A 25,950-nucleotide genomic window follows, 5' to 3' on the forward strand; every position below is an offset into this window, starting at 1 on the left:
CTTAGTCCCAGAGCCACCCCACATGGTAGGAAGTCTACTCCACCCGTTTTAGAGATGAGGAAACTGAGGTGCAGGATAGCAACAGGACTCCCTCTAAGAGGGAGTCACACAATAAAAGAGGGCACAAAGGTGAAAAGCCAAAACCCAAAACATCATCTTGGTCCTATTATCTATGTGACTGTCTCTCACCATCCCCGTGGTACCCTCTCCAGGGCAGGCACCACGCAAACAGACCCCTGGCCAGACCCGGAGCTCCCCGGTGCCAGGCCTGCCGTGTGCTCAGAGTTCCGCCACCCTACAGAGAGACGATCCCCCTTCCTGTCATTCTAATCATAACCCCTGACATCCGAGCAGCTTTCTCGGAGGCTGCAAAATACGTCTGGGGGTATGGCTTCCTTGAAGCTTCACCACAGCTTTCTCATTCCAGATGGGGAAACTGAGGCCCGGCCAGCAGGGTGGGTCCCAGAGCCGCTGCCCAGGGAAGGGCAAGGCCAGGAGGCAAACCCTCCTCCGCTTTCCCTGCAGACTCCAGGTCCGGACTCCTCCCGCTTCCCACCAAGGAAGCTGGTGTGTCCTCCATCCCACCAGAGCACAGAGAGGGGAGGTGACCTGCCCAGAGATGCACAGCCTTGGTTCCGAGTCAACCCTTCCCAGCCTCCCAGCTCTCACTGCCTGCCACTGGGAACCCTCCACTCCTGGCTGTCTGGGGAGGCGTCAATCATACCCTGGGCATTTGTCCCTTGGGGACTTCATCGGGGCCTACATTTTTCTCTCCAAGACTAGGAATAAATAATAATAATAATAGTTAGTGTGTATTGACGCTTACCAGGTGTGAGTCACTGGTCACAGGGCTTTACACGTATCAATGGTGCAGGCCTCCCCACGGAGCCCACGAGGACAACACCGCCTTATCCTCTCCTCACAGATGCGGGAGCTGAGGCTCCAAGATACATCTGTGATCATTGCCATGTGGGCCCCGTGTGCTGGGGACGGCTCAGCCAGGTGCTGGCCGATGCCACTACTAGACCAGGCCCCACGTCACCCTGACAAACCCGGCCACCTGCACGTTCTCTCGAGCCCCCTCTCACAGACCATCCACCTCGCCACTCCACAGCAAAGGAGACCAGGTGGGTGCGAGCTCTGTACTGCCTCCTGCTTCCATGGACTGGAGGTGTCTCCAGGTGGAGGGGCAGCCTGGACCAGTGGGCAGAGGGCTGGGAGGCAGATCCAGTTTTCCCACCCGCTGCCAGCCATGCCCACAGTCAGGACCCTTCCCTCTCCACACCTCACCCGCCTCCTCTGTAAAATGGGTCAGCAGAAGCAGCTGCTCCACGGGGGCCTGAGGATGCTACAGGTGAGTCCCGCTTGGCTCGCAGACTGGCCCCCCACCCCTCCAATGGCCGCAGAGTGGTGTGAGGCGTCCAAATGCCATCCTTAGGTCAGGCCTCTGTTCTTGCTCCAGGATGGAGCTCTGGTGCTCCAGAATCGAGGTTCAGAACAGGGAGGGCTGGGCAGCAACCTCGCCCCTCCCTGTTATCAGCTAGGACTCAGCTGGGACACCTCTGGGCCTGGGTTTCCTGGGATGCTGACAGGATTAGAGCCGTCACAGCGGCCAGGCCAAATGGCTGGCATCCGAGCCCAGTCCCCAACACACCTCGGGTGCTCAGCACATGCCGCTGGAAACACAGATCCAACTTGACATGCTCCTAAGGGAGGCTGCTGTGACTTTTCACCCCCCCGCCCAACCCCCCGCCACACAAGTACAGAGTCCCGGTGACAAAATGCCCTGACTCTAGTGCAGAGGGAAGGGAGTGCCCACAACCCACAGGCAGGGGCTGGGCTCCAAGGGGTTAAGCTCTGCTCCGATTCCTCCCAAAAGGCAAAGACAGCAGCTGAGGCCACCCCCTGCTCCCTGCTGCCTGAAGCCTGACCCCTGACATTTCCACTCCCAGCTGCACTTGCATGTAAAAAAGGGAAGGAAAAAAAAATCTAACCATCCACACAAACAGGTTGGGCAGAAGTGGGGAGTGGCCAGAAAGAGGAGGGGGTGCAGATTTCCTTTAGCAGAGCTCAGTTTACTGCCCCCCCAAAAAAAATGTTTAAAGAAAGACCTAGAAGGGAAGTGGAGGGGGGCCAGGAGAATGAAAAGGTGGTGGACAAGTTCTCCAGGAGCATTGGGCACCCCCAAGTTTTCTGATTAATGAGCCCTAAAGAGGGCCTCTCCCCCATCCCTCCCTGGGGGAGGTTGTGGCTGGTGGCGCCCAGTTTGCAGAGAGGGGCAGCCTCTCTGGGGGAATTCATGTAGAGGTCCCGGGGGAGCCCAATCCCCTCTTGAGGCCTTGCTGTAGTTAAAGCCCAGGATGATAAGGAATTTATCAAATGAGATTTACACAGGGAAACGCTAATTAAGAGGTTAGTCTCCAGTTTAATTGCCTTCAAACCTAGGCAGGCCAGCCCAGGAGGATGGATTTTCAGTCTGACCTCATTAAAAAATAATAATAACCAAATAGAATACAGAGTAAAATCCAAAATCCACACAATGTGCCTGATAAGGGGGGTGGGGGGGGGGGTGGCGTGAAGGGCCAGGCCTTGGCCTGACCAAGAATCCTCTGTGCCCCTGGGCTGGCCCCGGACCCCTGGCCCGAGACCCCCGAGCTCGTGGTCCCTCCCTCACCCTCTCTCTGCTCTCTTGAAGTCTGGTGGTTCTGGGCTCCCTGCTCCTTGAGGCCGCCCCCCACCCCCTGCCCCTGCTCCCCTTGAAGCTGGCATGCCGGAATATAAATTGGAAGCATGCATGCCCCCCACCCCACCCCAGGCGGACGCCACATACCAGACAAAACGACTGCAGGCCTGGTCATGGGGGTTAAGAATGGTTTTTGGTTTGGGCCGGGAATGCGGAGGGGCCCAAAGGAACTGGCCGGGACAATTGTTCCAGGAATGAAAGGGAGAGAAGGGAAAAGAGGAGGGGGCGACGGCTGGGGCGGGAGAGGGGGAGCCAACACCTGGGAAGCCACGGGCAGGGGTGTTTTTCTGTCCCCCACAGCCTGGCAGGCAAAGAGAGGATACGCCTGGTCCTTAGAACTCAAGGGGGATGAGGACACATACCCCAGTAGAGGCAGAGAGAGCGCTTCGCTCCCTACGCATCCTCTCCAGGCCCCCGCCTTTGTTTGATTAAACTGTTCATTAATGCTGGAGGTGGAGAACCAGAGGAGATTTCTTTCCAAAAGCAAATGGAGAAGTCTCCGGCAGACAGGCTTGCACACCGGCACGTGGGTTTGGGGAAAAACAGAAGCAAGAAGACGAGTCCTATAGGGTCTGGCTTTTCTGTCCCAAGGGGGTGACCCAGGCCCACGACAAAGTAGCAGGGAACAGTTACTGGGACGTCCTACCAGCAGGGCACAGTTTTTAAGGGCCACACCTGGTTTGTCCCGTAACTGCCTGTGGACCCACGAAGAACCGGTCAGCATCTACATACAGAGTCGGAGTGATTAATATTCTTTCACCTGTTATCAGCACTGTTGCCGTGACTTTTGGAAAAGTGTCCTAACACAAGCAAGGGACTGATCTCCCAAGCCCTGCCTGAACAGAGAACCTAGGAAGTGGGCGGATGGGGCCAAGGGATCGAACACTCTAAGGGGCTCCAAAAAACGCGCCACTTTTTAAATCTCAAATCTGTTTTCTCACAGACTCACATGCTACAACATCTAGCTGTCTAGGGAGCTTCTGCCGGCCGCCACGGCCACCCTCTCTACCTTCCGTGGCACCCGAGCCTCCAGAGCTCTACGGGCAGATTTCTCACCACCCCCCGGGGATGAGGGGTCCTGTAAAGGGGCTCCCGCTCCCCCAGTTTCTGCGGCATGCCATCGCTTCCCTCACGGGCTCCTGGTTCCTCCTGCCCAGGAGGCAAAAAGCATCTGTGTTATGTCAAGGTTTAGTGACCTCTAGGATGGGCCAGACGCGGGGCTGAGTGCTTTCCCTTTTCTCCCATAATCCTCACCTTGACCCTGTTTAACCCAAAAACCCAGATGAGGAGACTGAGGCCCGGGGCAGTGAAGGGATCAGTCCGGGGGGAGGCAGGGCCGTTACAGCTGGGGCCCTGACTTCCTGCGCTGTCTTCCTCCCTGAGGTCAGGAGTGTGAGAGCCAGCTCCAATGGCCAGCAGTTGGGTGACTAATCAAGGAAACTCTGGCATCCTCTTAGAGCCCACCCTGACGTCTGTAACATGCTTTGGGTGGGACAGTGGCTGTGCCCAGGGTCACTAGGTCTCAGGCAAGGACAACCCATGGGAGGGAGGGGTTGGTGGGGACCAGTGTTGGGAATGGGGAAAGGAGAAAAGCAGATCTGGAATCAGGAAACACAATGCCCAGGGCCCCCTCCCTTCCCTGCTCACCCCTCTGCAGATGCAGAAGTTGGAGCTGGGACCCTGGACCCTGAACCACCTCTACACCTGCCCCTCTATAGGAAACGCTGGGCCCCCGGGGTGTCAGGGTGGCTGTGCTGCATGCTGTATCCGGATGGGGCGCTCACCCCCCGGCCCTGGGGCCAGGCAGGTGTGCACCCCCGCTGTGGACAAAGCCCCTTTCTTCATTCTCTCAACCATCGGGCACCTACTGGCTGCTGAGCCAGGGCCGGGTGCTGGGGCTAGCTGCCCCTTTGTCTTCATTCTGGTGTCCCCTCATACGTCAGAGCCACCTGGCCCACGGGCCCACCCCAGACCCTCTCCCTGTCTACTGGCTGATTTCCTGTGGAACATCAGTGCAATGATCCTTTTTATCTCCACGTTTGTGAGGCAACACTCCCCTCCAACAGGCACGATGTCTGTTGTGTTCACAGCTACAGCTCTGGCGTGGTGCAGGGCGCCCCGGGAGAAGGTAGCAGACACTCCCTGCACTCAGCGACCCTAAGAGAGACCTGAACTGACCCACTGGACAGACAAGCAGATCGAGGCTCTCGAGGTTGCACGGGCCTTGCCCCAATCCCACCAAGCCACCTCCCAGGCCCCGAGGCCCAGGGGTCTGGCTGCTGGCCCTTCACCTGTGGGGAACAGATGGGAAGGATTTGAATAGTCAATGGCATGACTGGCAATTGCCGGGAGGGGGCGAGACTGCGCGTCGGTTTTTATTTGGAGCATCTGTTGCTAGGAAATCAGCTTCCCTTCTGGTCCTTAGTGGTGCTGAGCGCAGGCTCCCAACAGTCAGACAGGCCCGGCCGTGCATCGACACTCTGCCTCCCAGCTGGGAGACTTTGAACAAATCACGCCGCCTCTCTGAGCCTCAGTTTCCTCATCTACAAAACGGGGCCTGGCGTGGCTGGCACTCAGTGCCCACGGACTGTTATAATTCCTCTGCAACTCAGTGAGTCATGGAGGAAAGCAAAAAAAAAAAAAAAAGCTTCCAGAAGGTGGATGCCAGCCCAGGTCACCCAGAGATTGGCCCCCTGCTCCTCCTCGGGCTGGCCCCTGCAGGGCCAGCACCTTCCTGTCCGGGTGACCTCTGTCAGGCCCGGAGAACAATGCCTGGGAAAAGAAGGAAGCAGAGTCTCCCTGGGCCGTGACGTAAACTGTGGCCTGCCCAGAGCAGGGAGAGGACAGATATCCCCCAACCCCCACCCCTTGGGACCAGAGCACCCCACCCTGGGATGGGGAGGACACTCCCCGCCCTAACCTGTGGCCCAGGTGCTGCCCAACAATTGAAAGAGAGTTTCTGCCTCCTCAGACGGGGCCAGGCGTGAAGAAAAAGAAGGAAGCAGACATTTTCTCAGGTTCTTTGGGCTCAGATGCCACCAGCATTAACTGCACATCTACTAAGTGCCCCCAAGTCCCGCCCCTCCCGGACCTGCCCTCCCTGTTGCCAGAACACGCCAGCGCCATCCCACCCCAGGGCTCCTGCTCCTGCTCTCCCCTCCCCTGGAACACCCTTCCTGCAAGCCTGGCAGGGCTGGCTGTGGCTGTGGGAACCTGTTGTTAAATATCCAGGAATTCTGCAAGCAGGTTGACAGCTGACATTGCACCGGGAGCTTGATACGGGCTGTGGTGGGAGTGTTTACACCAGGGGAATCAGCAAACCCTTCAAGCATAACATCATACCCCTCCCCCCGAGAGCCCGTTGTTGATCAGTCGCAAGCACACCGCCGGCTGGCTCCTTCTCATCCTTCAGGTCTCAGCTTACTGTCACCATTTCACAGGGGCCTCCCTGGTGGCCCAGTCTAGAAACCCGTGCACATCCCCTCTTAATTCTCTGTTCCCAGCCCTGCTCCCTCTATGACAGTTACCTGGTTTGTTGTTTGTCTGGCCATCTGTCCCCTCCCCTAGAATGTAAACTCCATGCGGAGAGGGGCTCGTTTCCCTCCGGTTCCCCCACTGCACTCCACCACCGACAACAGTGTTGCCGCGTGGTAAGCTCTTGGTGTGCGTTTGTTGAATGAATAAATATGCCAGGTGCTTTAAATTCAGACTTCACTGCTATGTATTGAGTATTATTTGTACTAACTTCAATCCCTCATCGTGGTTCTGGGTTTCTCTGCCTCAGCATCTTTGACATCTTGGGCTGGATAACTCTTTGGTGGGGAACAGGGGGGATGAGACGGTCCTGTGCGTGGGAGGGTATTTAGCAGCACCCATGGCCTCTACCTTTTAGATGCTGGTAGCACCCTCCCTTTTTTGCAGTTGTGACAACCAAAAACACCTCCAGACACTGCCAGTGTCCCCTGAGGGAAGGGGTCACATCACCCCAGAGCAAGAACCACAGCCAGAGCCCTCAGGAAGGGGCGTTACTGTCCCCAGTTTGCAGCAAGGACACTGAGGCTGGTAGAGGTGCTGTGACTTGGTCACAGGCCCCAGGTGGGAGCAGGGAATGACTCCCCTCCTGCTGATTCCAAAGCCTTTGCTGTCACCAACCTATCCTGGTGCTCACTGCCTCCAGGGCACAGGGCTCATGACCCCCACAGCAGCCCTCTGAGAGGGCATGGGAATTACACCTGTTACACTTGAGGAAACCCAAGCTCAGAGAGGTGAACCACCTGCCCCAGGTCACACAGCACACAAGCAGCAGAGCTGGGATTTGAACCCAGGCCTTTCTGATTCCTAGATCCTCCCACTCTCACCTGGGGCAGGGTTGCTTATTCATTCTCAAGTTCGCTCTCTCCCTTGCTCTCTGTTCAGCCCAAGCCTGCCAAGGCCCCACCTAAAGCACCAGACACAGGCAGTTCAATATTCTATTGCCAGCTCCCAGACTGCTTATGGTCGGCGTGGGCTCCTGGGAAAGTGCTCAGAGGCTGGGGACCAGACCAGCTCATCTCATGAATTCCTTCAACAGGAAGGCTGACCATTACTCACGCTTATTGGGGGACTGTTCCTTCCGTGCACTCGGAGAACTGTCAAGAGGAAGATAAATACCCAAATGCCACGGCGCCACCTTCCGCTGCCGGCCGCCTGTGCCTGACCATGGCTGGCCGCGCGGGCTGGGACCAGCATACCGAGTGGTGTGCAGGGTCCGACTGACCCAAACAAGGAGAGGACCCGACAGTGAGGCCCGAGATGGCTGCTGCAGGAGCAGCGGGCCCCCGCCCAGCCCTGCCCTGTGACACAGCACAGTTCACGGAGCCAGTCCCTGGTGCCGGCGCTATGCGAACTGCCTGATGCATGGCCCGGCGTGCTTCCCCTCCAGCCTGAACCACTTGACTCCTAAGCACCAGCCCCTATCTTGTCCACACTTCATACCCTCATCCCTAAGACGGGACAAATGATAGCCACAGGGTCATCATGGACTTTGAAGAGTGAGATGACCTTCCAAGTGAACCATCTGGCATACAGTAGGTGGTCAATAAAATCTAGTGCTGGCACAGCACCATGTGGTAGGAGCTATTATTGCCCCTCTTTTACCAATGAGGAGATGGGGGGGGCACAGAGAGGTTAAGCAACCTGCCCAAGGTCACACAGCTCAGAAGTGGAGCTGCTGGGGTTGGAACCCAGGTAGTCTGGCTCCAGAGCCTATGCTCTTAACCACGTCATTATGACCATCCTATTTAGTTCTGTATAACTAAAATTACCCCATTTAGTCTTCACAATACTTCCAGGAGGTGAGAACGTGTTTCCCCCTTTATAAAGTGTTCTCAATGAGGAAGCCAAGCCGGGAGCACCGAAGGAGCTACGGTCTCCCAGCTCAGAGCAGCCAGAGCAAGGGCCAGGCCTGCCACCTAGACCACTTGTCTGGCAGGATCCGGTATGACTGATCTCCCCAAGGTCAAGAATTGTCTGCTCTACAATGTCCACCCCCGTGAGAGGAAGGTGAGCAAGCGCTGCTGTCATCAGGAATGTATGGCATGGTGCTTTCCACACACAGTTGGGAAACTTCTGGTGTAAGAAGCCCCTGACCCCAGTCTGCACAAGGCTTAGCCAAGCAAAATCGGATGCTAGCTTCCAGAGGAGGGGGTCCAGAGGCAGCAAGGGAAGGCCAAGGCTGAGAGGGTCAGCGACTGCACTATGTGGCCTTGGCTGAGTGGCTCTCCCTCTCTGGGCCTCTTTGGGCAGCTGGAAAGCGTTGTGAAGAAGAAGCACAAAAATGTGAGTCCCTTCCCATTGTTAAACATCATCTACACTTTGACCTTGGCACTATTTCAGCCCTGAGAACTACAAGCGTGTGCTTCAGGAGGGCCATCTACGGCAACACGGCAGCTTCCCCTGCTGTAGGGACGCCTAGGTGGCCAACACAGGTCTACCCACCATCTCCACGTGCACACACCCAGGCAGGAAAACTGGGTCAGCAGACGCGGGCCCACAGCAGCCAGCGCAACAAACTCTCAACGACTTTCCGCAACTAGGACGCCGCAAGCTTCTGCTGGAATGCATGAAGTCGGTCTTCTAAGGAGTTCTGAATTTCCACTCCTCCCAAAATGGCCACATCGGCCCTGGCAGAGAGCCACCCCTCAGAGGGTGCTCGGGTGCTAAAAAGCATCCCCTTTCACAGCTGTCATTGTAATGGGAAGCAGGCACCAGGCAGGGGTCTTCTTCCCTGAAGGAGTGAAGAAGCCGGGGAGAGAGGGACCCACCTAGAGGATGGTGGGAAATTTCCCTGGGACAAGGGAGGTGAGCCTCCTACTCGGGGCAGGTGAGGGCTTGGAGGGCACCAAGCACACAGAGCTCGAATGTCAACACCAGTTTCTCTATATGTGGAAACCACCAAACACCCCCAAACTCACCCCAGGAAGAAAGGAAGGGAAAACAGCCCCTCTCCCTCTTCCCGGCCTTAAGGCGGACAGGGAAGGGACAGAACCACCATCCCCATCCTGTGCACGAATCCGGCGTCAAAAACTGGAGCGGGGAGGGAAGGGACTCCAGTGTTTGCAGGCTTAAAAACAGATCAATTTTACTCTAAAGTTTCAAATGAAACATGCTCCTGTTTGGGAAAAGAATTTCATTAGGAGGAAAATATAATATAAAAATACCCATTTAGAAAGAATGTGCTATTAATTCTTAGCACTCTATGCAGAAGAGAAAATTGCATTTTTATCTAAATGGTTTTTCTGCATAAGCCATTTACAATATTCTTTGCCTCTCTATAATCGGCCCCGCTACCATTAGTACCGGGGCGACCAGGCTAAGGGCTGGAATCGCCCTCAAACACATTTAATACATAACCCCAGAAAATCGATTCCAACAGGGACCTCAGCACACAGGCCTGGCATGCCTTTCCTAAGGAAGAAATAAATATTGCTGAGGGAGGTGGGGGACGAGGGGGGTTGGGAGGGGTCCGCTGATGGGGAAGGAAGGGGCAAGGTGGTTTAAGTTAAAAGCAAATGCTCTGGATCCCTGCAGCCAGCTGTGAAATCACAGCCGATTTGGGGGTGCACAACCACAGCCAACTGACGGCCTGCATGTACATTACAGATGTGTGTGCTGGCCTCACACACACACACGCACATGCACACAAGACACATGCACACACAAACACTCACAGTTTCCATCAAACAAGCAAACAAGAAAGGATGAAATTCAGGACACAAAAACAAACTATTTTTAAACACTAAAGCAAACACACCAAGAGAGTAACACTGCTGTTTTCCCATTAAACTAAGTTTCTCTCCATTTGAAAAGCGAGAGTAATCTAAACAATACTTCCAAACAAACTGCTGGGAGTAGGGGTGTTGCGGCCTTCTCCTCGGAGACTCGAGAAACTCCCCTCCTCGGAGAAGCGAGAACCCAGTCGGGGATGGGACCAGGCCACTTGGCCACGTCCTGCCAGGTCTCACCAGCGGTGTCCTCCCCCAGGACAGCACCCGCCTGGATGCCCATGGCCTCAAACTTCAAAATGCAGCCCTTTTCCTTCTTTCCGAGAAGTTAATTTTTAAAATAAGTCTTCCAGCTCTTTCTCTGTTGGACTCCCAAAATAACTACTTAATACCAAATGTCGGGGAGCTAAATTAATTCATTCAGGAAATGCAGAAGCTATGATGGGCACAGAGCGCGGGGGCCCCTGTGATTTCGCTGCCGTGTGCCAGAACGCCTCGGGCCACTCTCTTCCAGCCCTGCTCAGTCCCTAAATTCTTCCTTTCAAACCAGGAGTCCAGAAATATCATAATTATAGTCGATACAGGTAACAGGTGTGCCCCTCGGTCCCTCCCACCCCCGCCGCCAGCTGAGACTCTGGAAGATTTAGTAGTCCAGCCTGGGGTACCGTAATTACCGGAAATGACTCTGGTTTTAAGGGTTAAATGAAGACCCTCTCCAAATTTAAGGCTAGACACTGATGTCCATTAGACTTTAACGGGCCCACATAAAAAAGAAATTGTATCCTCATCTCTCCCAGTGCCTGCTTCCTCAGCACCTCAAGTTCATTGCAGGCTGGCTGGATGCCGAAAGCACGCCGTCCGGCCCTCCGTTCTGCAAAGGCAAGGCCTCGGTGGAAAATGTGTGCGAGGAATGAAGCGAATGGGGGATGGGGGTGCTCAGGAAATCATTTGCTCTGTAATTGTTATGGCTGAAACCCGTGTTTTTAAAAAATAATAATAATAAAAGCGGGATTTCAGCCCATCATTGGGAAACAGAGAGACAGACAAGAAGGCGGTGGGGAGCCCAGGGAAGAAGGGGGCACCCAGAGACCACCAGCTGCAGCGCCCGCACCATCGAAAGGACACACATGCCCCTTCAGAGACTGAGTGTTCCGAACGGCCAAAGCTGTGGGCTGTTTTGCTTTGTTTTTCACTATCCCGGCTTTCAAGCAGTATGCATACTTTTTCTTCCTTCTTTGGAAGTCAAACCATGCGTTTCTCTGGAAGTTACACCCCCCCCCCCACCACCACCCAGCACCACCATTTGTCAAGCAGCAGCATGGAGGGCGCCCCAACACGGTGTAAGATTCCGAACTCTTCTCCATGTCGGGGCTCAGCTCCCAGTCTATTAAGAATTAATGCTCAGAAACTTTCCAGGGACCAAGACACCAGAAGGCAACCCATGTTCTCTGGCCGTCTCCAAGGCTCTGGGAGGCTCAGTTTGCTGGACCATCGGGCTTTTCCTCCCTCCTCCCCGACAAGTGATGGTTGAAGGGCCCCCCCCACTTTTCCTGGGGAGATGGTGGGACCCAAGTCCAGGGGGCATTTATTCTCAGATGGGTGTGCAACTCCATTAGTGTGCACACTCACCCTTGTACACATACACACACACACACACACACACTTCCAATCCCAGCAAAACGCTTCAAACACTCTGAGCACAAAATAAATGCTTATTAACTAGATTGACCCAAAATAGTGAAATGTACAAGTAAATTAATCATGCCTCTCCCGGAGGCCTAACAGGATTACAAATTCGGCAAAAATTGATCACCAGGAGATCAATAAGCTTCTACTTAAAACTGAATGGGGGACAAAACTTGGTATGAGCTTCTTCTTGGAGGGGGAAAAAGAAACATTTGTTTTTTTCATTTCTTAGTCAGACTTCTCAGGCTTGTGCGTGCGTGTGTGTGCGCGCGGGCTGGGCGGCTGTGCACGTGCATGCTTGCACAGGAGCCGAAACCAGCAAAAGGCATCCAAAGCTTTATGCCCGGACAATTTAGAAATAGTCACGGCATAAGGATCGTGAAATTGCTCCTATTTAAAAAAGCCAAATTTTGGTCAGCAGCCTCTCTCCCCTCAAATACCAAACCACCACCAAAAGTTACATTGCAGGGGATGAAAACGGTCCATTTGTTTTGAGCCAATTAAGCTTCGCTGCTAAAGCATTAAGGGCTGGACCAAGGGGAGGAAAGAGGAGACTTAATTTCTCCAGCTCCTTTCCACACTTGGCTTATCTCAAGTCTCTGAAATCTTCTTCTTGCTGAATTCCTCACTTACTTTCGTTCTCTTTCAGCCTACCATTCAGAAAAATGGAAAAAACATATACCGTGTGGGAGGGCTCTGCCTGCATGTCAAGGCAGTGGGACCTGCCTGCAAGGTCTGTGAGCAGATAATCCCTGAAGAGGTCCGGGCGTGGGAGGGAAACCTCGGCGGTCACGTAACGAGGTCACCGGGGGAAAGGTCACTGCTTTTTCTCACCCTCATCGTCCCTCTTTTATGGAACGATCTGGGCACATCTGTGAAACGTGATGTGTCTGCAGCAGGCCTCGTGGGGGCCGGCTCTTCTGCAGGGTAAGTTCACCATGGGCATGTCACCAGGGCTCACCCCACCCAGGGTCCATCTGGGTCTTCATCCTCCCTGCCCAGGGTGTCTGCCTCGGCCACTAACTAAACAGAAACGGCCCTGATTGCTAACAGACCCACGATGCGGTCAGCAGTCCCAGACTGGGTCTTCACATCTACTTCCCCCCCAAAACATCTGCGGTCATGTGGAAGCCCCAGGCCCAGCAGGGAGAGCTCAGCCAAGAACGGTCTGTCCTTTACGATGGCCGACACCGGCCCCTAAGCAATTCACTCACCCTCGCCTTGCCCAGGGGATGCTGTATAAACGACTTCCATATTTATCAATTATTTTCCACTCCTGAACCCCAAGTGTCGGTAAACAGCATTCGACTCATATGAATGCACTTTCCCCCACTCTGTTATTGTTCCCCCAGAAAATATAAAATGTACCCCAATCCCCATCCAGTCTTCCTAACTGGGGGTGTTTCTGGCTCAGAGGAAAGGAAGTCAGAGTGTCCACATGAAGACTGGGGCCCTAACATTCTCAAGGACTTTTTAAACAGCACACACAAACCAGGCAGACCCCGCTTACTTCTCAGAGAATTCCCAGCCAACCCTCGCTTTCTCTGGAAGGCTGAGCCTTAGGGATTTCAAAGCCTGCTATGTTTTCTGCACACTCCCCTGGCCCCTCTCCCATCACAAGATGGTCCCTCAGAAGTATTTCATTCCTGGTGGTCGTTGCCACTCACTCGACAATGCTTGTGTTCCAAGATCCAAGGGCGTCTGAAAACGCTGCTTCACGGTAACTGAAAAGGGTCATATCTTTTTGACATCTCACCCTGCCTGGATGACTGGATGAACAGGGAGTGTATGCGTGCATGTGCGTGTGAGTGTGTGTGTGTGTGTGTGTGTGTGTGGAGGGCTTCGCTCATTAACTGTCACGCATTAACTGCGCACTCACTAACATTCCAGGAGCTCCCAAATATGGCCAGGAACACCACACTGGGGCCCCCAACTCGGGGCAGACGACTTCCCCAGACAGTCACGCAAAGCCAGCTGCGTCAGAAGGGCCTGAGACCATGTCACTCCAGCAAAAATGTTGACCCGCGCTTTAAGATCAAATGAAATCTTTGTACTCGGAGACTCTTTAAATTATTATCAGCAATGAGAAGAAAAAACTAAGTTTAAACTCCGAGAATGGAACCCAGCTCCAGGCCACATAGTTCTCACAAGACAGGCTGTCGGAGGAGGGCGTGGGGAGAAAGGCCGAAGAGAGCCTCAGCAGCAAAGTTAGTGCGCATTTCCTCCAGAAGTTTTCCCCCTCTTCTGCACAAGCCTACTCCACGTATGATGTTCCTTCTGGGACGTTCAGAAAGAGCCAATTTGCTACCACGAATGCACTCAGACCTCCAAACTGTTCAATTCAATTGCCTTTATGTGGAGAGGGCATTTGGGTCCACATGCTGAAGTATAAAAAGCATGAAAGGACACACACACAATCACTATCAACTTCTCGCTCAAAGCCAGCTTCTCCAGGAGGCCGTGATTATGAAAACCCACCGGCTTTCTCAGCCAAGAGGGAGAGTGGGAACGTGGGGTGCTGGGGCTGCGACGGGCCTGCCCTCGGTGGGTCCCGGAGATGCCAGCCCGACACAGACTTGCCCGGCCCAAGTCTGAAGCTATCAGGAACAGGTGAGAAACGGCCCCTTGGATTTCAAGATGGGAAGAAACCTGTGGCACCTTCTCTACCGCCCGCTTCTCCCCCATGTTCCTTCCTGGGCAAACGCCACACTGGGAGCAGACCCTCCACGGCCTTCCCAGACCTCAGAGGCCTCTGATTAAAATGCAGGCCAGCAAACAAAGCAAGCGTGAGGTGATTACACCCCGAGAGAATGATGCCTCTCCAACGTCCCTCCTTGCCCAAGTGAATTAAATTTAACTCAGCTTTTCAATCCCGGTCACCAAATAAGCATGGAGTTTGGGCTCCCTGAGGTGCACGCTCATGGGTATCTTCCCACTCACACCCTAAAGGGACAAGGCTGCGTGTTGGAAGCGTGCTGTCGTGTCTTCAGTAGATGGCAGGAAACGACCAGGGCCACCTCTGCGCCCGGCAGCCACTGAACAAAACGTGCCACGTCGCTGGCACCAAAGGATGACAATGAAGGAAAAGAATTTCCATAAGTGAGAAGCGACGTCTGCGTCCCACGACTGGGAGAGGGGGGGTGGGGGATGGAGGGGGGGGGGGGGCCGCTGATTCAAAGATTCCTCTCCTGGCCAAAGAGTAGTGTCAGCTGAACTCCGCCAGTGAGACACCTCCATGCATGCTCACGCACAGAACCGTGAGGGGTGACGTGTGTCTGCTACTGAAGTGCTCCAGATCAGAGTCACCCGAGGCCCAGGAGGGCCGGGAGGCCCGGGTTTCATAATTAGGATCTCCAAATGCCTCCCTCTATTTTTAGGACCTGCACTCATTCAGTCCTTTACGGAATCAGAACCTGCCAGCGAAGGCCATTGAGATGGAAGGTTTAGCTCTCCCCCCACTCGCCTTCAGAGAGTAGATTAAGGGTGAAGTGGAGGCGTAGCTGGAAGCTGCGATGGGAATACACCGGGCCGTGCGTATGGATATGTGTGCACACCAGGGTGGGGCGAGGGGGGGCTCCTTCCCGCGCGTGATCGCACGGGGGCCCTGCTGTCCTCTGTGGACGACGGAGAGGTCCAGACCCAGCACCTCCCGCAGCCCTGCCCTCTCAGGCTGGCCCCCAGGCCGCTGCGCTTGGCTCCGGTGTGTGCGAGGCAAGGAGGACACTTGAAAATGTTCCCCCAAATGTCTCTCTTCTCGATCACGCACTCATGTACGTATCAACATCTCAGCCCCTAGCCATCAAAACCCACACTCAAATCTGTCCACCCGAGACGTGCCTAAAATAGACCTCGTCCTAAAACAAACACCACCGCCGGGCACGTCAGAATCCCGACTGGAGCCACAGTGATGAAGCTGAGCTACTGCAGCCCCTCCAGACTGAAGACTTGGGGGGGCAATAAGCAGTTGGGGCAGCAAGCAAAGGCTACAAGGTGCCCCCACTGGTGGCAGAGGGACCCCAATAAACCCAGGTCCCCTCTGGCACAAGAGGGTTTGGTGTTTTTATGTCGTCATGTGCTGGGGAGGCCTGCCTGCTCTCTCACGCGCCCAAAACATTTGATCCTATTACCTAAAGCTATAGCCTTTTCATCTCAGATGAACTAAACGGAGGTAAACACAGTATTCCTTACCAGGAGTATTTCTCTCCTGAACGCTTTGGGCACAGGGGATCACTCCCAGAGCGAAGAACACAGCGCAGTGTTACTGTCACTCAGGTGGGGGGAGAGGTGAGCTTGTGAAATCTTCCAGCATGCAGCGGGGTGAGGAGATCCTGGCAAATTCCAAGGATACATATGCAAGCGTGCCTTTCCACAGCGGGAAGAATTTTCCTCCTCTAATTTCACCTGGTCCTCCCAGAATATTTATTAAAGATGTAGATTCAATATCAGCAGAGAGTATCAAGTAACTTCTTGGCGAGGGCAGCCCTATTTTCAGGGCCTATTAAGATTCTTTGTGGAAATTTAAATACCTCTGTCAGGCAAACAAAATCATATCAGGAACCATTGAATTTCATTGCTAGAAAGAGAAATTAGATTAACCAACCCTCACTGCTTTCCTAGAAATCTCAATAAAATAGGAGTACATTTCAACAGTCTCTTACTTCCGGTCTGAAGGGGCCTCGCAAGCAACGTAAATGAATTTGTATTAAAGAAAGCTACCCTTGAGGAAAACCCTTCAATCTACACAAATTGTATATACTTCTGACTGAGGAGAATACATAAGTATGTATTACAGATGAGAAGGCCGTGGCTATTTAAAATCAAAACAGCCAGAAAAAATCCAGTGGCAGAAACCTTGACAAGTTCAACACCGATAAAGCTTCCGCCCCCTCCAAACATCCTTGTCCTTTATTAATATTTAGTAGAAATGTATAATCGCACTTGTATGCTAGGCTGGGGTTTCGTGTCGGGAGGCGGGCGAAGAAGACAGGTTTATTACCACCATGAAATATTAAACACGCACCGAGAACAGTAGGAGTAGGTCCCGAACGAGCTGGGGAGCAGGCAGGCCCTCCCGTCAGCTGCACAAAGGGGGCTCCTGTTTACGTTACCCCCGATTAACACCTGCGAAGTTTTGGGTTACATCTTCCAGAGGCTGCAAAAGTCCTATGAAGGCATGCAACCCTGGCTGGATGGTTTCACAGGGGAACAGGGGCGCCAGGCTCCTCGCCTTCCCCGGACAAGTGTGAGTGAGCCTTACAGTTCTCTCCAAGGTGTGGGGAGCGGGGGAAAGGATTCAGAAAAACAGCACCAGCACCCCCTCCTCCCCCCAGCCGGCCCCATGTCTAAGAAGAAATCCAGTGATCCAATCCTCCCTGCCTACTATTTCTCCGCACTGCTCACTGTGTTCTGACTGGAACACGGAGGGAAGCATGAAATTCCAAAAATTTCTTCCGCATCACTGTAAAAATGTCATACTTCCAAAAAGGGCAGGATTGCATGCAGAGCGAATACAGAGACTCGCTCCCATTCCAACGTCTGTGAAAGAGCGTTTCTAGACTGCTCCGGATTTTAAGATAGAGAGCAACCAACGCAGTGGAAGTTTGGCAAGGATAAACACAAAACAGAATATGGTTATTCAAGCTTTGAAAATTCTGGGGAAGGAAGGGGCGGGGGGGGGAGAAACACACTTTTTTTTTTTTTACAATCTATACTTCATCTACAATCTATCATTCCTTCTCTGTTTTGAAATTCCTCCATGGCCATACACCTATTACAAAAAATAGGTGAACAATTTTGCAAACTAATTTCCAATTCACGTAATCCTCACTGATTTACATGTGCCTGAATAGGCTGGATTTTTTTTTTCCTTTGCATGTCCTCACCCTTCCCCCACCCCAACTTTGTGCAAACAGAAGCTCATGATGAGATGCACGTCTCATTATATAAAAGTTGTTTGGTGGGTTAAGAAGTCAGGGGCAGTGTAATTTTGGGAGGCTCACTTCCTGGTTGAAAAAAACATATATTGTAATTACATGTCAAGCTGGCCTGGTCTTTTCCAGAACTGCAACTTGCTGGTCTAGTTCTAAAGGACATCTAAGCCCCATAAGGCAATCCGGGCACGGCCCCCTGGCTTACACGGCCGGCTGGTGCGGCTCTGAAGACTTATCCCTCCTCTCCCGTCCAAGCAGGGATCACTTTGTTAAATACCGACCAGGGTTTTGTCAGCGGAGCGAAGAATTTCAGAAACGGTGTTAATATTTAATCACATTAGTACTGGCGTGTTTTATGGCGTGACAAAATAAAATATCATTACAAAAAGGGCTTTGCCTGAAGGGGGAGGGGGGTGCCAAGGAAAGAAAGTGCGTGTCGAGGCTGGAACCTAGAGAAGGTATTATTCGAAGCCGCTAGACCCCACTGCTTCATGGCCGATGGGACCATACAGGCATGTGTTTAAGGAAAAGCAGAACATCTTACTTTAATGTTGTTGTTGTTGTTGTTTTTAACTCTATTTCGAAGTGGTACACTCCACTCTGATTCTCGGGGGCCCGCTGAAGGCTCTGTGTACTATTCACCCAACATGTGCAGATGGAACTATAGGGTGTTATCACAATGCAAAGGTTTAATCATCCTTATTTACTACCAGTCAGGGAGCAGCACTCGGATGCAAATACCTTACAAAGCCTTAACTAGCGGCCCCAAGGCTGCAGAAGCTGTGAGTGACCTCAATTCAGGGCTTTATCTAGGAACTGTCGTTCCCACATCCCAGAGTGCAAAACAAAGGAGGTCAAGTGGGTGTCCCTGCCAGAGACCTCTAAGGCGGCCAGGCCTGCAGCCGTCCCCGAAGGAAGGCCCCGTCCTCTGGGGTGCTGGGGAAGGCTGTCTGGGCACTTGGGGGAAATCAACCCCAAAGTGGCTAGCATCTGTTTTCCAAAACAACAGTTTCCCTTGTCTGACTGCGATAAGGCAACAAGCAAAATGAAACATTTCTTTATGACATTTCTTCACTCCCCGCCTGAATCTTTCCATTACTTTTTTCTGTGAAGGAAGATGAGTTAGACGGACAGGCAAGGGAGTGGTGGGGCACCTTTAAAAAAAAAAAAACAAACCTCATTAAAACCGCCCATTCCGCTTCACCTAAGGTCTTTCAAAAGACTCACAGGCAGAGTGCTACCGGGTTTTCTTTATTAATTCACTAAATCGGGTTTTCTTTTTTAACTTTTCTCACCCCATTTTGGCCAATATGTTCTTAATTACTGGGGGGATGGGAGAAAGGGGAGGAGGAGGGCAGCAGGCCACGCCAGGTAGAAGTGACAGGGGCTGGGATTTGTGCTAACCAGCTATCGATCGGACGGGGATCGAGATGTTGTGTACAAGAAAATAAAAGGGGGGGGTGTGAGTGAGCAGGATGCCGTGTCCAACTCCATTTTTAAAAGGCGGGGGGGATAAAGGGAAGAAGAAGCGGAGGGTCCCAAACTAACCAATTTATGGCCGTGCCTGGGAGAAGCCTGGAGAATGCCGATGCTGCCCCAGCGTCTGCTGTGCATGCTAAACACCAGGCTCCGAACGAGAGAGCGGCGTCCCGGGCTGGGCAGTAGGCGAACAAAGAGAAAAGCAGCGAGGCCGCATTCATGAATGAGAAAACCTAAGCGGGAAAGCTACCAGGACGGGCGCCCTGAGAGCCCAGAGTTCTGAGCCACCCAACTCCGGCCGCGGTTCCCCTCCCCCTCCTGCCCATCCCAGTCTCCTACAACGGACCCACACCTGACACCGGGGGTCAAGAGAGAGCAGGAGGTGGGGGAGGACCAGGAACACGAAGGCAAAGGGAAAAGAACTCTAATAGGGAGCAAGAATCAAGGGGCATATTTTTTAAAGATGTTTAAATCGCCAGCCAGTGGCTTCGGGATAATGTTGAGCCTGCTGAAACCAAGAGGATTCAACTAGGGTTTAAAAGAAAAAGGTAGCAATGGGGGATGATGTCACCTAAATTTTAAGAAGCCATTATCTGGAAGTGGGGGAAGGTCCCATGAAAGAAAGAAAAAGAAAATTGATGTCTACAGCAGCCCAGTCTTCTTTAGGTTGAAAAAACTGTTACTACTTTAACTGGAATGGCAGTTCACTGACTAACCCCCATCCCACCCACCTTCAAAAGCCTCCAGGCCTGGCTGGGAGGGAGTGCTTAGAATGCAAAGGGAGAGCTGGGACTGGACATCTGTCCACCAAAACAGGGAGATACTGATGAACGTGGGGTCCTTTGTGTCTTAAGAATACATATCCATGTCCCCCCATACACACACACACAAATGATGCCCTGGTGAGCGGTCTGGACTCTGCCAAGCAGACCCTGCCCCAGCCCCACCAAACAGGAAGGAAACGCACCTGGAAAAGGCTGCCTGCCTCCTACAGCCCCTACGGGCTCCAGTTCTCCCCCGCAACTCTCACAGTGGAGAGGAGACAACACAGCGACTCATTAGGAGCAAATGTCAAATTAGGCGTTGCCTCGGAGTGATGCTGCGACACCAGAGCTGGGAACTTTTTTTCTAAAGATGGTGGCACACGGAAGGGAGCTGGAGCTAGAGGTTGGCTGACTAGGGAAAGGTGGGGAGGCCTTAACACAACTTCCCAGGTGTCCTACCAGGAAGGGGTGGGGCACACAACCCTAAGAAGTGGAGCCAGCCTGAAGGCTGAGAGTGATGAGGGGTCTCAGTGGGAAAAGAAAGGTTCCTAGACCTCCGGGCACCCGGCAACACAGCTAACACTTGAGGGTGGAGAGGACTCTGTAATAGTGCCCAAAGGGCTGCCACTTAAGTTCTTACCGCCCAGTGGAACTAGAATCTACCTGGCAGTACCTAAGGGGGAAGCAGGGGCAGGCTCACAGAGCCCTTGGTGTAAGGTAAAGGAAGGGTATGCGCTCTGGGCTAGGCATTAAGAAAGCCCTGTGCTCTCCCAACCCAAGAACCCACCCTTTCAAGGAGCCTTCGGGGCGGGAGCTAAGCCTGCCGTGGGGTGGGGCAGGTCTCTCCGAGGTGAGAAGGGGACCGGGACGAGCGCATATACCTTCTTTGCTGTTGGGGTTCTGGGGCTTGGCCTTCTCCCAGGGCGCCAGCGTCTTGTCGTCGTCCGCGCCGTCCACCCAAGGTCTTGTCAGCCGGCATGTACCAGTGGCGCTGTGCTCCGCCATCAGGGAGTCCAGGTCGATGGTGCTCATGGCACTCTTGACGGCCTCGGAGCAGCAGCTGCCCAGCTCGCTGTCTCCGTTCTGAGCGCCCGCGGCCCCCACGGTCGCACTCGCCCTTCTTGCCCTGCCTTGAGCCCCAGGGGCTGGTCCTCCGAGATGCTGAACTGCTGCCTCTGCAGCTGGATCTGTGCCTGGAGGATCTCCAGCGGGTGGATCTCGTCGGGGTGGCGGCGCGCCGCTCGCTGCTCGTAGGTGGTCCGGACTGCTCCAGGCCCGGCGTGCCGGGGTGGCCAGAGCCCCCGCCGCGCCGTAGCTGTCAGGGGTCGAGGTAGAGGTAGACATGATGCCAGGCCGAGCGGGGGCGGAGGCGCCTTCGGTCCATGTTCCCCTGCGCCCACCCCTCGGGGAGGGAGTTTGGGCGAGCCTGTCACCAGGGGGCTCCTACCGCTTTGGCCAGGGCCGGGGGTTGTCGGAGCTGGATGACACCTCATCCTCATTGGCGTAGCTTGTGCTCACCTCCTCGGAGGCGAAACTCACCCACGTGCGGGGAACTACCGTCCGACTTGGCCCCGCCCTCCAGGGAAGCCATGAGGTCCGGCTGGTCCCCCAGGAGCAACTCGGCCCCCTTCCCCACGACGGCGAAGTGAGCGCTTTCTCGTGAGGCGTAGGTGCCCCCTCGCGGTGCCTCTCCCTCTAGCTTCCCCCGACTTCTGTGCCTGTTCCTTCTTCTTGCCCTGGTCTCACCCCAGGCGCGCCCCCCGCTGTCCGGTGGCTGCAGAGTACTTGTCGAAGAAGGTCCCGGGGCTCAACGTGACCACTGTCCCTTTTTCTGCGACCCCTTCCCCGGCCACCGCCCCCGGGGACCGGCTTGCCGTCGTCCCCGACGTGGATTCCAGGGTGTAGTTGGGAGAGAGGCTGGTGCCGTCCCCCTGGGCAGGAGGGTTGGGCGGCCCCGAGGTTTTGGAGCCACTGCTACTTGTCCCCGACGGGCCTCCGGGCCCCCGGAGCACACGGTGCAGTCCCTCCGGGGAAGTAATCCGAGCCCGGGTTACCGGCAACGGCGGCACCATCGGTCTCGTTCTGGCTCAGTTTCCTCTTCCCCTCGGGCGGGTTCTTCTTGTTGAAGGTCACGTTGAGGTTGGGGGCCCCGAGGCTGGCGATCATGTTCTGGCACGCTGTGGGAGCGCAGCCAGGCAGCTCTGGCCGAACAGGTTGTCCTTGGAGCTGGGCTTGTTGAAGGAACCCAGCGAGAGCGCGCCCAGTTTACTGGCCGAGGTGCGTTGGCTGGCTGGAAGTCAGGCTGCGGCGGGTATGCGCCCCCGCCGCCGCTGCCGCCAGTGCTGCCGCCACCCCCGCCCGCGCTGGGGGGCGAGTTCACCCTGGGCCGCTGTGTGGCGTGGCCTGCCGGTTCGCTGCGCCGAACGGGAAGCCAGGCTGGCCCCCAAGCGCCGGCGCCGTGAAATCCGGCGGCGGGGCCCTGCGCTCAGAGGGTGCGCTAGGTAGCCCCACTCCAGCCCCCGGTGACTGCAGTTGGCCCAGGCCGGCCAGGCTGCCCCACAAACTGCAGGCCAGGGAGGGCAGCGCGGGCACGTGGCCCTCTCCGGGCATCCTCAGCGGCTCCTGCAGAGGGCCCCGGAACAGTACCCCCGAGCCACCGGGCGGAGGGGGGCGGCGCCAACCCGGGGTCGTGGGGGCCGCAGTCAGCAGGGAGGCCCGAGCCTCCCATCCTGCGGGGCAGCAGGTCACCAGGTGGAGGATGCGGACCTGGGGAACCACGCGCTCTCCTGCGCCAAGTGCGGCGCTTGCTGCTCAAAGGTGCCCAGGCGCCCCGCGCCCGCGCTGCCGCTGTCGCGCTCAAAGTTCGGCTGGGCCATGCCGCTCACCGGGGCGCCGTGAACCAGGCCACCTGGCCCACTTCCCGGGGTGGCCTAGCTGGGCCAGGTTGGGTTGGCGCAGTCGCTGCTGCTGATTCCGCGACGCCATCTGCTTAATCATGAGGGCCGCGTTTTTGGCGCTGCTGCTGCTGCTGCTGCTGCTGCTGTTGTTGTTGTTGCTGCTGCTGCTGCTGCTGCTGCTGCAAGGACTGGTGGTCTGGGGCCGGATGCTGCAGGGGTGGCCCTGTGGGGAAGCTGTCAGGGACCGGCGGTGTGAACTCGCCGGGTAGGCCCGAATAGGCGGAGGGCGAGAGGTGGTTATCTAGAGCGCCGTTGTGCATGCTGCCGTTCCACGAAGCGCAGCGATCCACTCCCGCGCTGCCCGGGAAGTCAAAGCGCGGCCTCTTGGCCACATTCATATAAGGGGGTGCGTCGAAATGCTGCAGCCGCTGGTTAGGTGCCTGCTGCGGTGGGGGATGCTGCATGTTGAACACAGGCTCGGAATAAGGGTGCATGCTCCGGTTTCTCCAGCCTGTGGATGGGTACTCGAACTGCGCGTGTTGGCTGGGCAGCATGGGGCCCCATCCTGCAGGCTGCCGCTGGGCGTGCCCGCCTCACCCTGCTGGGGCCGGGGGAGCGCAGGCGGGCACGAATTTTGTCGGACCAGAAGCCCAGGCGGCGGAGGCTGCTGCTGCTGCTGCGGCTGCTGAGTCTGCTGTGGGGGCTGCTGCTGAGGGGGCGGCGGGGCCTGCTGGGGAGGCTGCATTAAGGGTGCCTTGAGCCTACCCCAGGCTCCATGCCCACGGGCATCTTGCGGGCCCCCCCGAACCTCTCGAAGAACACACCGTGCTGCTGCGGCGGCGGCTGCTGCGGCTGCTGCGCGTGCATCTTGGACAAGCCCACCATGCCTGCAGCTCTGGGCATGGCCGAGGCACCCGGGAAAGAGCCCCCGGGAACCTGGCGACCTGCCGCATAATGAGGCAGCTGCCCCTCAGAATCAGAGGGCGAAAACAGGTCGAAATGTCCCGAGGGCGCCTCGCCCGGGTAATTGTATTCCAGCGAGTCGACGGCTCCTTGGTTCGCCACCCTCCGGTTCTCCAGACTGTGGGAATCGGAGCCACTGGAGGCTGGCAGGCCGTGGAAGGAGGCGGCTCGGTTCGGGCTCTGGTCCAGCGGCAAGCATGGGGCAGGCACGGCATGGCCCGAGGCGCCCGAACTGTGAAAGTCCGGGAGGTTCCCGGGTCGCTGCGGGCCGAAGCTCTCAGGCCCCTGGCTCTCCGCCATGTGATCGTAACCCTCGGTGAAGGGCGGCTGGCTGCCCAGGCCGCCGCCGGCGCCGCCGTAGCCGAGCAGGCGACCCCCGTGCAGGCACGAGGCCCCTGGGTCCGGGCCACCAAAGTTGCCCCCGAAGTGAGGGTGATGTTGGTGGGGGTGGTGGCCTCCCGGGTGGCCGTGGTGCGGCTGCTGGCTTCCAAAGAATCCGTGCACCGGCTGCGCCTGCAGCCCCCCCGCGTGCAACTCCGAGTGGCCGCGCGCGTGGAAGCCGTAAGGCTCCATGTTCATGCCCAAGATCGGGGGCTCGCCCAGCGCGCTCATGGCAGGGTCCACGGAGCCAGGGGGTCCCCCTGCGTGGAAAGCCGGGGCCTTAAAGTGGGTGTTCATGCTTAGTCCGGCCTCGTAAAGTTCCTCTCGCCCTGGCCAGCGTTCCTGCTGTTGATCTGGGGCTCGAATTGGTCCAGCCCAAACATACTTGGCGGGGGGTGGGGGAATCAATAGGGCATGACAGCCTGCTCTCCGCGCGGCGCGCCTCCGGCCAGCTACTCGTTCCGGCCCTGGGTTGGGCGCTCCGGACGGTCAGCACCGCGGGGGCACAGCGCGCACAGCCACCCCTCCTTGCCTGTGGAGGCTGGGGGCTATCAGCTCTTCTCCCGAAGCTTTGGCTCTGCCCCACACGAGCCTCTCACATCTTGCGGCGCCACGGGGCCTCCAGGAGCGGTGTTGGAGGGCCCATGCCCTGCGCGGTTGGCACAGCCACGGGTGGGTTTGCAGGGAGGGGACAGAGCTGCAGGCGAGTGGAGACAAAAGTTAAGTAGGGGGAAGGAGGCGGGAAGGAGGCAGGGAAAGCAGAGCGATCACCTTCTTAAGTCCTAAGTCCGATCAGGTCGTGTAGGGAGCCCCAGGACGCCGCCCGAAGCCTCCCGGAGTTCGTAGCAGAGCTGTTAAGGGGTCGGGCAGAAGGACCCTTTAAAGCCGTGGCTGGCGCCGGGACACGGACAGAGCGGTCCCTCCCCCCTCCCCCCGGAGTCCCCGCGCTCGGTTGCCCGAGCCTCCGCCAAGCACGATCCGCTCGCACAGTCCCTGTCGGCCCCGAGCAAGAGGCTGCTGTTTCTTCAGTGGCTTGGAGGACTGCAGGCTCCGCTCGGCATCACCGATGTTGGCCCTCGAGCCGAGGTCGCAGCGGGGCTGCGAAGGTGGCAGGCACCCGGGGCTGGAGCTGAGGGTTGGGGGAAGACACGATTCCCCTGCTCCGTGGCCGGTGCGCTGCACCCCGGCGCACCGCACCCCGCGCGCCTCTTCTCGGCCAGGTCCGCCTCCCGCCGCTTGGGTCCTCTGCTGTTCAGTCTCTGAGTTCGCTGGGGTCTCCGCGCCCGATTCCAGGCGCAGACAAGCAGAGAAACGAGGGGTTGGGTTGCTCCGAGGCTCGGGTTCCCTGCCTCCGCGCCGAGGTGCTGCTCGAGTCCCCCTCGGACCCCGAAAGGGGGGGCGTACGCGGGTTGAGGGACACGCTGGGCGAGCAGGCTAAGGCTTTCCGGCTGAGCTCTCAGAGCCCGAAATGGGGGGGGTCGAGGGCAGCTCTGGGGGGTCCGCGCACCCCTCTCCTGGCTAGCGGGGGGGGCTCTGCGTGGGGCGTTCCGAGGGTCTCAGCTCCCCTCTCTGTGTCTGCGTCTCGCCCAGCGCCGGGAGAAGCAGCAACAAGTTTTGCATTTCAGCAATCAATTTCAGCCATTACATTTGCACCAATCAGCGCAGTCCGAGCTCTGGGTCCGGGGCGGGGCTCGCTCTTAAGGTGGTCCTGGGAGCTGGAGGCTGAGGCCCCGGTACGATCCCGCACTTCGCCAACTCCGGGCTTCCCGCGCCAGTCTCGCCTGGGGGTCGGCTGCCAGTGCTCTGGGGGGGTAGCCCTGGTCTCCCGGCGCATCCGGGGGAGGA

At 56.3% G+C, this 25,950-nt stretch overlaps 1 protein-coding gene across 1 annotated transcript in view; it reads right to left on the minus strand.

Annotated features, from left to right (window-relative positions):
• The window catches only part of MN1 (MN1 proto-oncogene, transcriptional regulator), a 47,018-nt gene extending 21,286 nt beyond the window's left edge, over positions 1-25,732 (minus strand). Inside the window, 23 exon segments of the mRNA XM_028528700.2 lie at positions 20,746-20,977; positions 20,980-21,090; positions 21,092-21,106; positions 21,108-21,172; positions 21,175-21,216; positions 21,219-21,313; positions 21,315-21,397; positions 21,399-21,493; positions 21,496-21,631; positions 21,634-21,672; positions 21,674-21,744; positions 21,747-21,867; positions 21,869-22,047; positions 22,050-22,151; positions 22,154-22,243; positions 22,246-22,534; positions 22,536-22,634; positions 22,636-22,780; positions 22,782-22,874; positions 22,876-23,323; positions 23,326-23,508; positions 23,511-24,419; positions 24,422-25,732. Of these exon segments, the coding sequence (XP_028384501.1) occupies positions 20,746-20,977; positions 20,980-21,090; positions 21,092-21,106; positions 21,108-21,172; positions 21,175-21,216; positions 21,219-21,313; positions 21,315-21,397; positions 21,399-21,493; positions 21,496-21,631; positions 21,634-21,672; positions 21,674-21,744; positions 21,747-21,867; positions 21,869-22,047; positions 22,050-22,151; positions 22,154-22,243; positions 22,246-22,534; positions 22,536-22,634; positions 22,636-22,780; positions 22,782-22,874; positions 22,876-23,323; positions 23,326-23,508; positions 23,511-24,419; positions 24,422-24,488 (3,709 nt within the window). The 5' untranslated portion in view covers positions 24,489-25,732.
• Between the last annotated feature and the right edge of the window lie 218 nt (positions 25,733-25,950).

The sequence above is a fragment of the Phyllostomus discolor genome, chromosome 13 (assembly GCF_004126475.2).
Source record: "Phyllostomus discolor isolate MPI-MPIP mPhyDis1 chromosome 13, mPhyDis1.pri.v3, whole genome shotgun sequence".
NCBI classification, from domain to species: domain Eukaryota; kingdom Metazoa; phylum Chordata; class Mammalia; order Chiroptera; family Phyllostomidae; genus Phyllostomus; species Phyllostomus discolor.